Raw genomic sequence first — 13,289 nt, 5'->3', positions numbered from 1 at the left:
TTAATAAGGAAAACTGAACTTGATTTATGTTCATAAAAATAAAGGGTATGTTCTATCAATGTTGCACTAAAAGATCAAATTAGCTATCAATAAACATTAAAATCTACTCACCACACTACGAATGCTAGACTCTAAGACTTTGGCAACAAAGGGCACTACGTAGAGCAACTCTTGCTGTCCTTTAACATAAGCTTCTAGCAGCAAAGATTTTACATCCAAGTCCTAAAAGAATAAAAATATTTTTAAAAGCTAGGAATATACTTTAAAACCCTCACAACATCCCAAAGAAAGGCATCTTGTCAGGTTCATCCTAAAAATAGGAATAAATATAACAACTAACTCTTGCCTTACAAAAAGAAGATGTGTCAATTTTAATGACTTCTGTTTATTCTGTTAAATGATGTGGGGTCATGAAGATGTGATAGGATTCAATATACGGGCCAAATATATTTCTCATAAAATACCCAATAATCATTAAAATAGTCTCAAATAAAACCAAAAGTTTCAGATATAATATGCTGTATAAATATTTTCAAGTTTTATATGAGTCTTTAGCAGGAACTCACAGTATGTAAGATGGGTTTATTTTTAGCGAGTGTGATCATTCCTAGCCAATGTCCCAAGTTCTTCAGCAGAGAGCGATCAGAGAAATTGGCTGCAGCTTTATCAGAGGTCAGGAGCACCTGAAATAGTGTAGGGTAAGTATGAAAATATGCTTGTAAAAAAAAAATTAACTAAATGTTTGAAAATTCCATTACTCTAGTTAAAAAATAAGCCATCAATTCTGCTAACATGCTCCTATATTAGATCTACTTCACTATCATAGCAATATCATCTGCTGTGTTCATTAAGCAATAGTGCCTTAAAGTACTTACATTTTACTTTTTGGAAAACTATAAAATACAAAGTACACAAGATTAAGAATGTCATGTATGGTCACAGAAAAGTATAAAACCTTGAGTTTTACATTTAACATAGATCTATTTTGAAGAGCTAATCTGTTTTGCAAATCTACTTTGAAGAGGTAAATTTAATTACAATGAAGACTTTAACTGTGCCTTGTATGTGCCTTAAGATAACAGGTTGGGTCTCCTTGGTAGCCTAGGGGTTAAGTCTTGGCGCTATCACAGCGAGGGCCTGACTTTGATTCCCAGCCAGGGAGCTGACCCACACATGGCACAGCAGACCTCACCTGCCTCACCCGCTGCTCCCCTTAACAGTGTATTTCAATAAATCTACCTGTTCTACTCCCTACCTGTCTCTGGAGAATCTTCTCACCCCCCACACCTCTGGCCTACATTCCAGTTCTTCTATGCAAAAATAAAGTCTTTTAAGACAACAGGTTTATGTAACCAAGACTACAGTATCTATTGCAATCTTTAGCACAACTTAGGTCTCTACATATCTCTGGAAACATCTAAGATAACTTTCTAAAATACAGTATATTATACTGTTTATACACTTCTCAAATTTCTAGAAAACCTAATCCATTTTACTAATTTTCTAAGTATTTGCTTTCCTCGGGGGTAGAGAACCATCACATGAGCATGCTTATGCTTCCCACACATCCCTCTCCACTACATGGTACCTCTTAACCTTTGAGTATATTTAAAATTTTGTGTAGAAAGGATCTTGGAATTTTACTCCAGAGTATGTGGAAACTATCAGAAATCCCAATCATTTTTGCTATTAAATAAAGGCTGAATAAAGAGATGTTCCTTAACTCTGTATACCAACAGCTGATTGGCAAAAAGTCAGCTGTGCAAAGAAGAGTCAGGAATTCTTTTGCACTACAGCGTAACCAAGAATGGGGGAGATTCCCATCCACAGTTTAAATATAGTGCTGGTTCCTAAGGCAATGTCCCAAGTTAATCAGCCAAGAACGATCACAGCTGTATTCTAGTTCAAATTTCTCAAAATTTCTCAAAAAGCTATTCCTCCAAAGAAACAAGTGCACGAAGATGCTTGTTTAAAATACTGTTTAAACACTTGTTTAACTATTTTAAATACTTGTTTAAAATAGACATTAAAATACTGAATTAAATTTTATGAAACAAGGGTTATTTCATTAGGATGAGTCTGACAAACTATGAGAATCCAAAGAGCTATCCTACAAACAGATCTGGAGTTCAGAGATAGCTGCCTTTTAACATGTAAGTGAAAACATTCACTGCAGCACTGTTTTTATAATAACAAGTTTTTAGCAACCTAAAAATTGTTAGAATTTTAAGTCCACAGAATGGATTTCTATAGGACTGTTAAAAAAAAAAAAAGGGAATAGACCTAAAAGCATATTGCAAATAATAATAATAAACCAAGGGGTGATGCCATACAAATAATGTGCAAAGCAGTATTGTTTGTGTGGACAGATGATAAAAGTTTAAAATGATGCAAGGAATGTTGAAAACAAATTCAGAAGAGTGGTTATTTTCAAGGTAAACCATACATAGTTTGTCTATAACAGAATTTCTTCAGGAAATTCAATTCTCTATCTGAAACAAACTCTACGGCAACTTTCATAGATACCTAATATAGACAGATAACACCAAATATGGGGAAAACAGCAAGCACCTTAACAATTTACCTTAACAATCACACATTTCCATATTCAAAGCAGTAATTGAAAACGAAATAGAAGAACTCTTACTTTAATGTTTCTATAGGTTTCATTTAGAACCATCTTGTTAAATTCAGGATTCTTCAGTGTGTCAAGGAAGTTTGAATACAGGCTATGAAAGTTTGGCTCAATACTGACTCTCTTCATAACCAGGTACTGTGAAACCCAAGGCATAAATTCTTCCTTCACAGTTTCCTTTAGTTCTTCAACCTAGTTAGCCAACATAATATGGGAAGTACACAAAATATGATAAATATGGTTTCATAATTTGTTTCTGTGAACTTTAGCACATAACCCTTTGCATAATTACACAATAAACATCATGCTCCATCTTCCCCCTAAGGCAGAGATGCTATGAAGTATAGTGCATTCAGTTCTGCATTACAGTTAGTCATGCCTCAAACTGTGGGTGATTAGGACTGAACACCTATAATCACTTTCAGCTTTAAAATTATAAAAAATAGTTTCTCAGCCCCATCACCTCACTCTCCAGTTGACCAAAAGAGAATAAATTTACAACTTGCCATTAACAGAACTATCACCAGAGCTATGTTTTCCTAAATTTCCATTTCCAGAAATCATCTCTTAAGTCTGTAACTACTCTTCTAATTCTGGTAGGATTTTCAAAGACAGTTCTTGTGTTATATCTTCAAAATTCATTTATTAAAGTAACCCTGTGACTAAAACAGGTAATTTCAAATGTCTTAGCACAGAACCTCATAAAGCAAACATCATTCCTTATGCTTTTCACAAAGTCTACCTCAGTTATCAGGTACCTAATAAACACTCTGAATGGTCATTGGGAGGAACTGCGTTAAGACTAGAAGTACTGGTGAAACCTGCTATCATTATGGTTATCAAGGTTGTTACTGAAAGCCTGTAAACTCACTGCAAAACAATACATTTAAAACAAGTGTTATTTAACAGCTACTAAAACCACAACCACTAGTGGTATATCCACATTCCCTTCATTTTGCTTCTATTACCCCTCTACCTTTAGAGTATTAAAAAGGGTGCAGAATGTCAAAAATAACCCCCCCATTCAATATGGAAAACAAGAATGAATACACAGTGATATTATATCATGCTCACCTTTTGAGTCATATTTGACTGTGAGAGATTGTTGAAGATAAAAGCAATTTTCTCTTGAATATTTTCTGGGGGCTCCACAATTCTCTCAGTTTGATCGGTGGCCACAAGCAACGTATCTATATTTGTAGTATTAATAGAGGGCTATAGAAATAAAGTACATAAAATATACAAATTGAAATACTGGCTTGACAAATCCCAGGAAATAATGTAAACAGAATTGTTAAGTACAAAAATGCACGTGGTGTGTGTGACTATATATTGTAAAAGTTTGGCAAGGATCTATGTTAATCTATTTATAGTGGCTGCTCTGGGAAATATGGGAAAGGAAGATATAAAGGGCCAAATGCTGGTCTTTGTACCTTTTTTAGTAGGCATGTGTTACTGTTTAAATAAAATTAAAATACCTGGTCACTACTGGCTGTACTACAACAAAATAACAAATCCTGGAAAGGAAAACAGATAAACCTACTTACTGGCACATCTTTCTTAAAGCTGACTCCGGTTGGCCTGGTGACTGTAACCGTTTTAGCAACAGTGGTGGTTGTCGAAGTGGTTACCATGGTGCTAACCTGACCAGCAAGGGGAGCTTTTGCTGGAATCTGGGCCTGAGCCTGGGCTTGAGCCAGTGCAATACTTCCAGGGGTTGTGATAGAGCCCTGCATTTTCACAGGAGGATCTCTAGACTGCTGTCCATACTCAATATACTATAGGGGTAAGGAAAGGGAAACACATTAATAAAGAGTTAATAGGAATTGAATATTTTGAATTACATTCCCCTTGCTTTTGAAGGTAGGTATCATTTCAGATTACTTTTGTTCACTTATCTATATTCCTACTTCTTGCCCTATCTTAATCCCTATTCCCACACAGCGACTATACAAGTGAATACCATGGTCTCCTTAGGAGCTAAAGTATTTGAATGTTTTGTAAGTATTTATGGGAGAAAGAATCTAGCAAAACAAATTCCTAAATAAGGAACTACAGTTGCCTATACATAAATTTTTTAAATCCCTTAATACATGTAATCCTTATAATCAAAACATTTATATAGTAAACTGATCTCTTATTTATTTGCTGATAAGAAACCTAATGCCTAAAAATCACACTGCAATGAGTTGTATCTCTCAGTAAAGCTAGTACTACTAAATAAAAACACCAATGTATATATATATATATATAGAGACAAGTCATCTGGATGGTAAATAATGATATTGGATATTCTAGGCAGTTTCTCTAGAAACTGTCCCCACTCCCTGTCCCACCCACTTCAAAGATCAATAAACCTCCCTTTCACACTCGTGCATTAGAGAAAGGATATAGGATTCCCAATACTATTTAAATAGTCTTTACCTGGCAAAACAAAAACTACTATCTAAACATACAACAATTTTATTCAAAGGACAAAATAAAGAAAGCACAGTCTTTAAACTGGCCAAGTATAGCAATATAAACAATGACCACACACCCTCTCTCTCTAGCTATCTTGTTACGAGTACTAGGGACCACTGGCCACTGCTCTTTGTGTGATTATTTCCACAACATCTCTCTCCAAAGCCCACATTCCCAGTTTTGAATTCCAAACACATTTTACTGTGGCAGGCTTCTGGCCAACAATCCTTCCTATCTTTTCAAAACCCTGCTTTCCTGTGTAGTTTTTAGTATGCTAGTTACTGCATATTTCCCCAACCTTCTCCCTTAACTGAGTATATCCTGCCTCCCACACTCCACTGATTCCTAGGTTAAGCCATCACAGTAACCCTTTTTTTGAAAACACAAATCCAACATGATGAGGCAGAAAACACTGGAGTAAATTAGCATTTAGAATTATAGTAGAATCAAATTCTGATCTCTGATTCCTTAAAATGGGTGTTATAAAGCCACCTATCTGCTTTTTAATTTTGTAAAATAGTTAAAGATTAATCAATTTTCATGTTTTCTTTATAAGCTGACTGTAGACCAAAGGCAAGACAAGGGTATGAACAATGTTAACCAAGCAACTTCAAAATCAGCCACAAAAACAATAGCTGACAAAAGTTCACGAATCATCAACACAAGGTGGCTTAAAGATGTATAGTCTCTACATCCATTTCTTTCCATTCCAACAAGTGCCTCAAATAAATCCAAGGAGGTAGTAGGAAAGCTGTATTTTTAATAAACACTGGTATGCCTTATATGAAATAGCGTTGATTCATATTAACATGCAAATCAGAGAAAGACTTGATTAAAAAAAAAACAACCTATTTTTAATCTAAAATTCCCATTTCAGATCAGATCCCTTTTGGAATCAGGGTATCATATTTAACAATATTAAATGATATTTATTATTTAATAATATTAGGTAAAAGTCTTTTACAAAATCTGCTTAGAAAAGACATCATCCAGTGACTTTTTTTCCATGTATTAGTAAGCAGCGAAATGAGCAATAATCATTAACATCAATCACTAAGAATTCTTTTTTTTTGATAACATTTTCATTATTTTATAAATTATCATGATTTCTTTATAACCTTTCAGAGAAAACAATAACTGTTTTTCATTCAAATACTCTGATGATCTGCGAGAGTATAACTAAGCACTCTAAGTAATATTCTGAAAATATTATTTTTATACATATAAAAATTCCTCCTTCAAAGAGAGAGACAGTGAGATTTATAGGGTATAAAGTATTATCATTTGGCATATTTCATTTCTTGCATTACAGAATACATAACCTCCCAGCATCTAACAAATGCATGTAATTCTCATATCATTTTGATTCTTATTCAAATGAAAATACTCTAAAATTAGGAAAATTAAAAACATTCTGTCCATGTAATATAATTAAATTTTATACAAAAACAAGTTGAAACTTATGCTTATTTTTGGATACAGAATTTTTTTTACATCATTGTTCATTTTTAAACAATATTTGCTTCCCCACCACCCCCTCAGGTGTATTCCCATAGAATTTCCTTCCCCAATACACCTGTGCTCCATCACTACAGTCCCATGTGCTCCTCCCTGCCTCCTTCTGATCCCTCTCCCTCCTCCTCCTCTGCAGTATGTCTCTGATTTATAATTGTCTGTTTTTGCTTTGTTGTGTATTGTACTGTTATTATTTTTTTTTTTACATTGTTGTCTTTTTTGGTTCCCCTATATTCCTGCCATAAGTGAAGCCATCCGATATTTTTCTTTTTCCTTCTGGCTTATTTTCACTGAGCATAATTCCTTCTAGTTCCATCCCTGTTGCTGTGAATGGCATGAGTTTATTTTTTTGATTGCTGAATAATATTCCACTGTGTATATAGACCACATCTTCTTTTTTTTTTAATTAATAAATTTTATTTTTATATTCCCCATACAATTGCAATCCCCCCCATTCTGACCCCAATCCCTCCCCTCCCGCCCCCCACCCCCCAAAAAGTGTCTCTGGTTCATAGTTTTTGTTGTTAATCACTAAGAATTCTTAATGCCACTTCTAGCAAATTGAAAATCAACAAATGAGCTTTTCAACTTCTAGAGAGGCTTTAGGTTTTAAAGACACTTACCTCCTGTAAATGATGTGGAAATTGCATAAAGTGACTGATAGAAGCCAAGTGCTGACAATACTGTGGATAGTCCTTCAATCTGCCAACAAAACCGTTCATTCATTCATATTTCATTTAAGAACAAAAGCCGCACAATTACCATAAATTTTCTTCCAAATGCCATTGTGGGTCACCTCTCCCATCCTATCTATGAAATATCTTATTTATAGAGAACGTCAAAGAGAACAACATAGAAGTAGAAGGGGGAAATATTTATGAACTTCATCCCTTTTATATTAGAAAGTGGTATCTTTGTTTTCTAGAGGAACTAGTTTACTCAAAATTAGTGAAACAGCAGAACCCCTGTCTGGAAACATCTCTAAATGTTCATTGACAATGTAAATGGAAAAACAATTTGTAGTTAACCCATATAATAAAATATTACTATTCAGCAATAAAAAGAAACTACTGAAATATGCAGTGACACTCATGCTGAGTGCAAGAAGTGAGAGTCATCCACTGTGTGTATGATGCCATTTAAATATCACTGGAAAAACTAGACACAACCCAGATCAGTCACTGCCAGGAGACATAGTTAGGGGAAGAATACTAGCCACAAAGGGAGAGCAGGAGGGATTATAGAAATAGTCAATATCTGATATTGATAGTGGTTAAGTATATAAATTTGTCAAAAAATCAAAATCAAAGAACTATACACCTGAAAATGACAGATTTCATTGTATAAAGTATACCCCAATAAATAAGAAAAAAAACCCACTATCTCATTTTTTATCTTTCCTATTACTTAGTTGGTAATTAGAATGAATTTAATGGCTTTCATTACTTGTACTCATGATCATTAAGATTAATTTACATATGTATGATGATGGGGGCCAACCAAGAATTGACAAATGACAGTTATTATTTCTCATTATATTAAAAGAGAAGCTTTAAAGGAGACCTATCCACTTACCTATTTTTAAATCTATCTAGTGCAGCAATCCCGAAATAATACATTTTGGATCCAAAAGGCTTGCGTAAGGCTTCGAGAACATACCGCAGGGCCAGACCTAGTGCCATGTAAGTGACCAGTCCTTTTTCGATTATCCCCCCAAAAAGGCAGGCTGTTATATGTAACTCTTTATCAGGATATTGGGGAAAAAACCGATACTCTTCAAACAAATTCCTCAGCATACAATTAAATACTTCTCGTTCTCTCTTTATGGTAGAGTCTTTAAATCTCTGTAGCATTTCTAATACCTGCGAAAAGACAGGTAAAAATAACACACACAAAAAGATCAAACATTTTTAATAGAAATACTGTTAAGCAGAATATTTAACAATAAACTTGTTAAGTATTGAAACATGTTTGAAAATGTGCAGAGAAATATCGAAACACGTTGAACTGGATCTCTAAAAACCTTGAAAAAAGCATTTATTCAAGATTTACCTAAGCAAAGGATTGGATCATCCTGGGTACTCACCTCATCAACAGACATGGTTGGATGTGGTGGGTGATTATATATTCTCTGGAAATAGCTGTTTGCTTCATCATCTATCTCTTTACTAAAGTGCTGGTTTGCCTCTGGCCATACCTGAGACAAGTCCGCTGTTAGAAACAGAAAAGCAACCAGTAGACATTTAAGCTTTCTCTACTCCTCCACAAAACACACAGAGACCAATATAGTTTTAAATTTTGAAGGAAAAAAATAAAGAACTGAAGAAAGTATTAAGTAGCAATTTCAATATCCAAGTGTTCTAAGTAGACATAAGAGTTTAACAAAATTGTCCTAACAACTGTAGCTATAGCTTATTACTTTTTTTCATCAGAGAACTAAGTACATCATGAAAATTCCCTAGTTGTAAATCCCTGATGCACTTACCCTCAAAAAAATCTCACTCAAGTTTAGTAAGTCTCTACCATTTTATAATAAAATCATATTTAACATAAAGATTTAATAATGTATGTGGCATGACAGACTGATATAAACACAAGCATGCTACAAAACATAACATTCAGACAAGCCTTGCATGCTAACATTTGCAAGTCATTGGTACCCTTCAAATCTGGTATGAATATTTAGTCCCAATGACAGGAGAGAGATTTATAAGACAATGATACTAATGTATTTATAAAAAAGACTTCTCTGATTATGAGATAATAACTAAGGAAGTTAACCTTTTAAAAACTGTTTTGGAGGTTTTATTTTATATATATGGGAGTATTCTATAAGCATATGTGTGTGTATATATATATAAAATAAAAATATTATAAAACTATTATAAAAAATTAATAAAATTAATTAACCACCTAATGTTTTTCTCTCTTACTATACTTCTTTCTTTTAGGATAACACCCATAGGATAATTACCTCTTATTAAGTGTCATTTTGTTCTGGCAATCTAGATCAAAGGTGGAGTGATACCTCAAGTTTTTGTTTTCATAAATCAAATGTGTTAATTTACTTCCACTTATTTAGGAGGCCCTACTAACAATATATGAAGTTGATGTTTCTGTCCATGTTAACTCTAGGGACAACGATTGAACATAGAGTAAAAAAACTGCATGTGCATCAGTCACACTTCACAATCACAGACAACACTACCACTTACAAGGTTTCATCTTACTCTGCTGGAATGTAGGCTGGTTCAGTCCAGAGGTGCCCAATTTCCTCTGTACAAAAGGATCGTTATTCACTGCAGGGAGTCCAAGAGCCCCAGTTCCTATACCAGTCAGGCTGCCTGTACCAAGACCACCTACTAGAAAGAATGAAGGCAGCCAGAAATCTTATCATTACTTACATCCTTGACTTTAATATGTATCTTAGATATCAATTCCTACTTAAAGTCAGGGTCCTCCACTAATTTTCTTACAATGTCTATTCAATTTTATAGAGAATCTAAATTCCTAAGAGCAGTAAAAAATAGACATCGCCAAAATTTCTTCAGCATTTATAATTAATGGTTCATTTACATTCTTGGTAAGAGTTCTCTAAAAACTATACTCACATGTGATATAAGGAAGTCAAAATAACAACTGGGCTTGCTTTCCTCACTGCTTAAAATCGAGAATACTTCCAAGCTTCTACCTGATAGTGTGAGAAAGGGCTTCCCTAATCCTCTTAACACTAGCACATAATCAAGGCCAAGACCATAATAGAAAGCAATGTTAACCAGGTTACAGAGTTAGCACAATATTTTTTAGTCCTTAGGTTTAAGTAATCTAAAATTATACTGTTAGAGATAAATGGTACAGAGAAGCTTAGGAGAAGTGAGTTTGTAAGAAATGTAACCTTTACTTCAACATTAAAAGCCAAAATAGTTTATAAAAATGACTGCGTTTTAGAGATAGGTAAAGTATAGTGAGTATGATGTGTGGAATTATTTTCTGCCTTTCTTTATCAACCTTTCAATTCATAAAACTACAAGTTCTTGATCTAAGGCAAAGCCCTTTACACTATTTAATTGACACACTTGTTACTATTTAGACCATCATTTGATAATATAGAGTACTTAATGCATAATTCAACTTATTTTACCTTCATTGCAATTCTACCACATTAACATGTTTTTCCTTTTTCCCACTTTGGAGGCTGAAGTAACTTTCACAATTTAATTTAAGCAGTTTCCTTATCACAGTGACTCTATACACCTGATCATACTAACAAAAATAATCTGCACCCTGCAACTGCCCCTTCTTACCTGGAAGTTGTGATGAAAGTCCTCCAATACCACTGAAAGCTGTTGTCTGATTTGGGGTTGAAAGAGGTGGAAATGCTTTTGCTGGTGATTGAGGGGTACTGAAGGCAGAACCCAAATTTGGAGGAAAACCCTGCATACTCTGGGTGTGAGGGGCAGCTGAACCACCTATACTAAGAGATGCCATTCCAGCAAGAGGGTCAATCTAAAGAAAAACATTATAAAAATATATTAAACATACCTCAAGTGAAAACATATGACACAAAAATAATTTTTAGCAAACTTCTTTGAATTCTTAAGGTGCAAAACTTCACACAAATCATGATATTTAAGTCCTAAAATCAAGTCAGACATGTTGGTCTTTTTTTTAAATGCTATTAATATATCATACATAGAGTACATTTAAAGAGTTATTAGCCCCTGCCGAAGCATGAGAGTAACAATGAAGGTTACAAAACTTCAAGAATAACATTTAAGATGAACTGGCCCATGGTAGGTAGTACTACTAAACACTTAGTAGTGACATGGGACAGTTATTAGGCTGTTAACAAATTGCAATAATCCCTTTTGAAACAAACAAAAAATTCTCATGGTATGTTATTTTATTTTCAACACCATAGAAGCATTAAAAATTATAAATCTATAAATCTAGTCTAAATTTGAGAATCCTGGGTTTGAAGAACAGTTCTACTTAAAAACAAAAAAAAACAAAAACAAAAAAAAACAAAAACCAACCAAAAAGGTATGCTATTAACCAAAAGATTTTAAAAAAAATATTAATACCTGTATTTCCAAGTCTCCTAGTATATATTTTTAGCACTACTTCAGACCTTCGCAGCTATAGAAAATGATAAGCAAAATGCCTTTTTATGAAGTGGTCACTGAAGAATCACTAAATACCTTCCTTTTCCTAAGACCCATTCTGACTGCCATTCAATGCAACTGAAAATAGAAATGGAATATGTTGCTCCCAGAAAGAAAGGGATGGTTGGTGTCAGGGAGTAACTGAAATGTACCTGGTTTTTAAAAGAGCAGTTCAGTTGAAAGCTGAAGAGCCCCAGTTATAACAAGTCCTTATGCTCTAGCACTGCTGCTTGGCCCGTGAAGCTATAAACAAGACATATCAGGTTCAAAGGCAGTGCTTATTTCTCAAGTCTAAGTTATACTCATTTTAAAAAGAAATCCTTACCATCCACCTAAAATAATTTGGTTTGTATCTTTCCTCTCAGTCACGTTCTATTTAATGATTAAAATCTATTCTCAACTACAATGCCTATTTATGGATCTCCTTTAAAATACAGGAGTAATTCAAGACATGCAGTTAAATAAAACATAATCAATTCAAAGTGGCCTTTGAGTAGGTTATTAATGATGATGTAGAAGTTTATTCTATATCAAGTCTACGATCAAATGCAAATTTACCAATTGTGGTGTTCATTTACCTGAACTGGAGAAATGGCATCTAAGCTGCTAGCACTAGGGGGTCGTCCTTTTGGCATTACTCCAGGTGGCGGTTGTCTGGCCTTGTTCATGACATTACTGCAATTGGCAACCATGGTGAGGATGGTTTCTGATAACTCCTGAGAAACACTCCTAAAGAAAGAAGTTAAAAATATCACTTGTTATTTCCCCACAACACCTAGATAAACAAAAATGCTTTTCTAGTAACGAAAACTTGCTAGAACACATGACAAAATTTCTACCATATCCGGTGTCTTTCCATCTATCATCAATCATTAGGAATTTCTGGTTTTCTCTCCAAAAGTATCTAATTTGCATCTCTGATACTACACCTGTGTACAGTACAACCAATACATTTTAAAATATTCCAAGAGGGGCCTCCCTGGTGGCGCAAGGGGTTAAGCATCGCACTATGAAGCAATCCACAGCCTCTGCAGCACGAGTTCAATCCCCAGCTGGCCAAGGAGCATCCCGCATGGTGTAGCAGACCTCTCCTGTCTCGCCCGCTGCTCCCCTCAGCAGTGTATTTCACTCAGTCTGCCTGTTCTGTTCCCCATTCTGTCTCTGGTGAATCCTCTCACCCTCCGCATCTCTGGTCTGTACCCCAGCTCTTGTATGCATATATAAATCTTTAAAAATAAATAAATAAAATATTCCAAGAAACATGCCATACCCTTAAACACTTTATTTAAAATTTTGTCAAAACATGAACATACCAAAGGAAACACAGTAATTTTTTAATACTGGCTAATATAGTCAAAGACAGCTCTAAAATGCCATGCACATAGTAACTACATTTGGTACACAGAGAAAGAACTGAATGATCCTTAAAATGTAACAGTAGGAAATAGAAAATTGATCTTTCTATCTTAGGGTATTGCTGTCTCAGAAAACTATGGAACCCCTGTACTCAT

The 13,289-nt window shown here is 34.4% G+C and overlaps 1 protein-coding gene across 5 annotated transcripts in view; it reads right to left on the bottom strand.

Annotated features, from left to right (window-relative positions):
• The window catches only part of CNOT1 (CCR4-NOT transcription complex subunit 1), a gene marked incomplete at both ends in the record, with an annotated part of 68,488 nt that overhangs the window by 22,471 nt on the left and 32,728 nt on the right, over positions 1 to 13,289 (bottom strand). For 3 of the 5 annotated variants that reach the window (XM_084256662.1, XM_084256664.1, XM_084256663.1), the window contains 11 exons: positions 112 to 222; positions 567 to 683; positions 2,648 to 2,827; positions 3,710 to 3,850; positions 4,183 to 4,413; positions 7,237 to 7,315; positions 8,189 to 8,475; positions 8,700 to 8,824; positions 9,844 to 9,975; positions 10,918 to 11,119; positions 12,357 to 12,507. In XM_084256662.1, coding sequence (XP_084112788.1) covers positions 112 to 222; positions 567 to 683; positions 2,648 to 2,827; positions 3,710 to 3,850; positions 4,183 to 4,413; positions 7,237 to 7,315; positions 8,189 to 8,475; positions 8,700 to 8,824; positions 9,844 to 9,975; positions 10,918 to 11,119; positions 12,357 to 12,507 — 1,756 coding nt within the window. Of the gene's footprint in view, positions 1 to 111; positions 223 to 566; positions 684 to 2,647; positions 2,828 to 3,709; positions 3,851 to 4,182; positions 4,414 to 7,236; positions 7,316 to 8,188; positions 8,476 to 8,699; positions 8,825 to 9,828; positions 9,976 to 10,917; positions 11,120 to 12,356; positions 12,508 to 13,289 lie in introns of all 5 variants that reach the window. The other 2 variants (XM_084256661.1, XM_084256660.1) reach the window with 2 other exon arrangements.

The sequence above is a fragment of the Talpa europaea genome (genome assembly GCF_964194135.1).
Source record: "Talpa europaea genome assembly, chromosome: 16".
Lineage (NCBI taxonomy): Eukaryota > Metazoa > Chordata > Mammalia > Eulipotyphla > Talpidae > Talpa > Talpa europaea.
The sequence above is the reverse complement of the archived record's forward strand: the minus strand, read 5'-3'. Positions and strand labels throughout refer to the sequence as shown.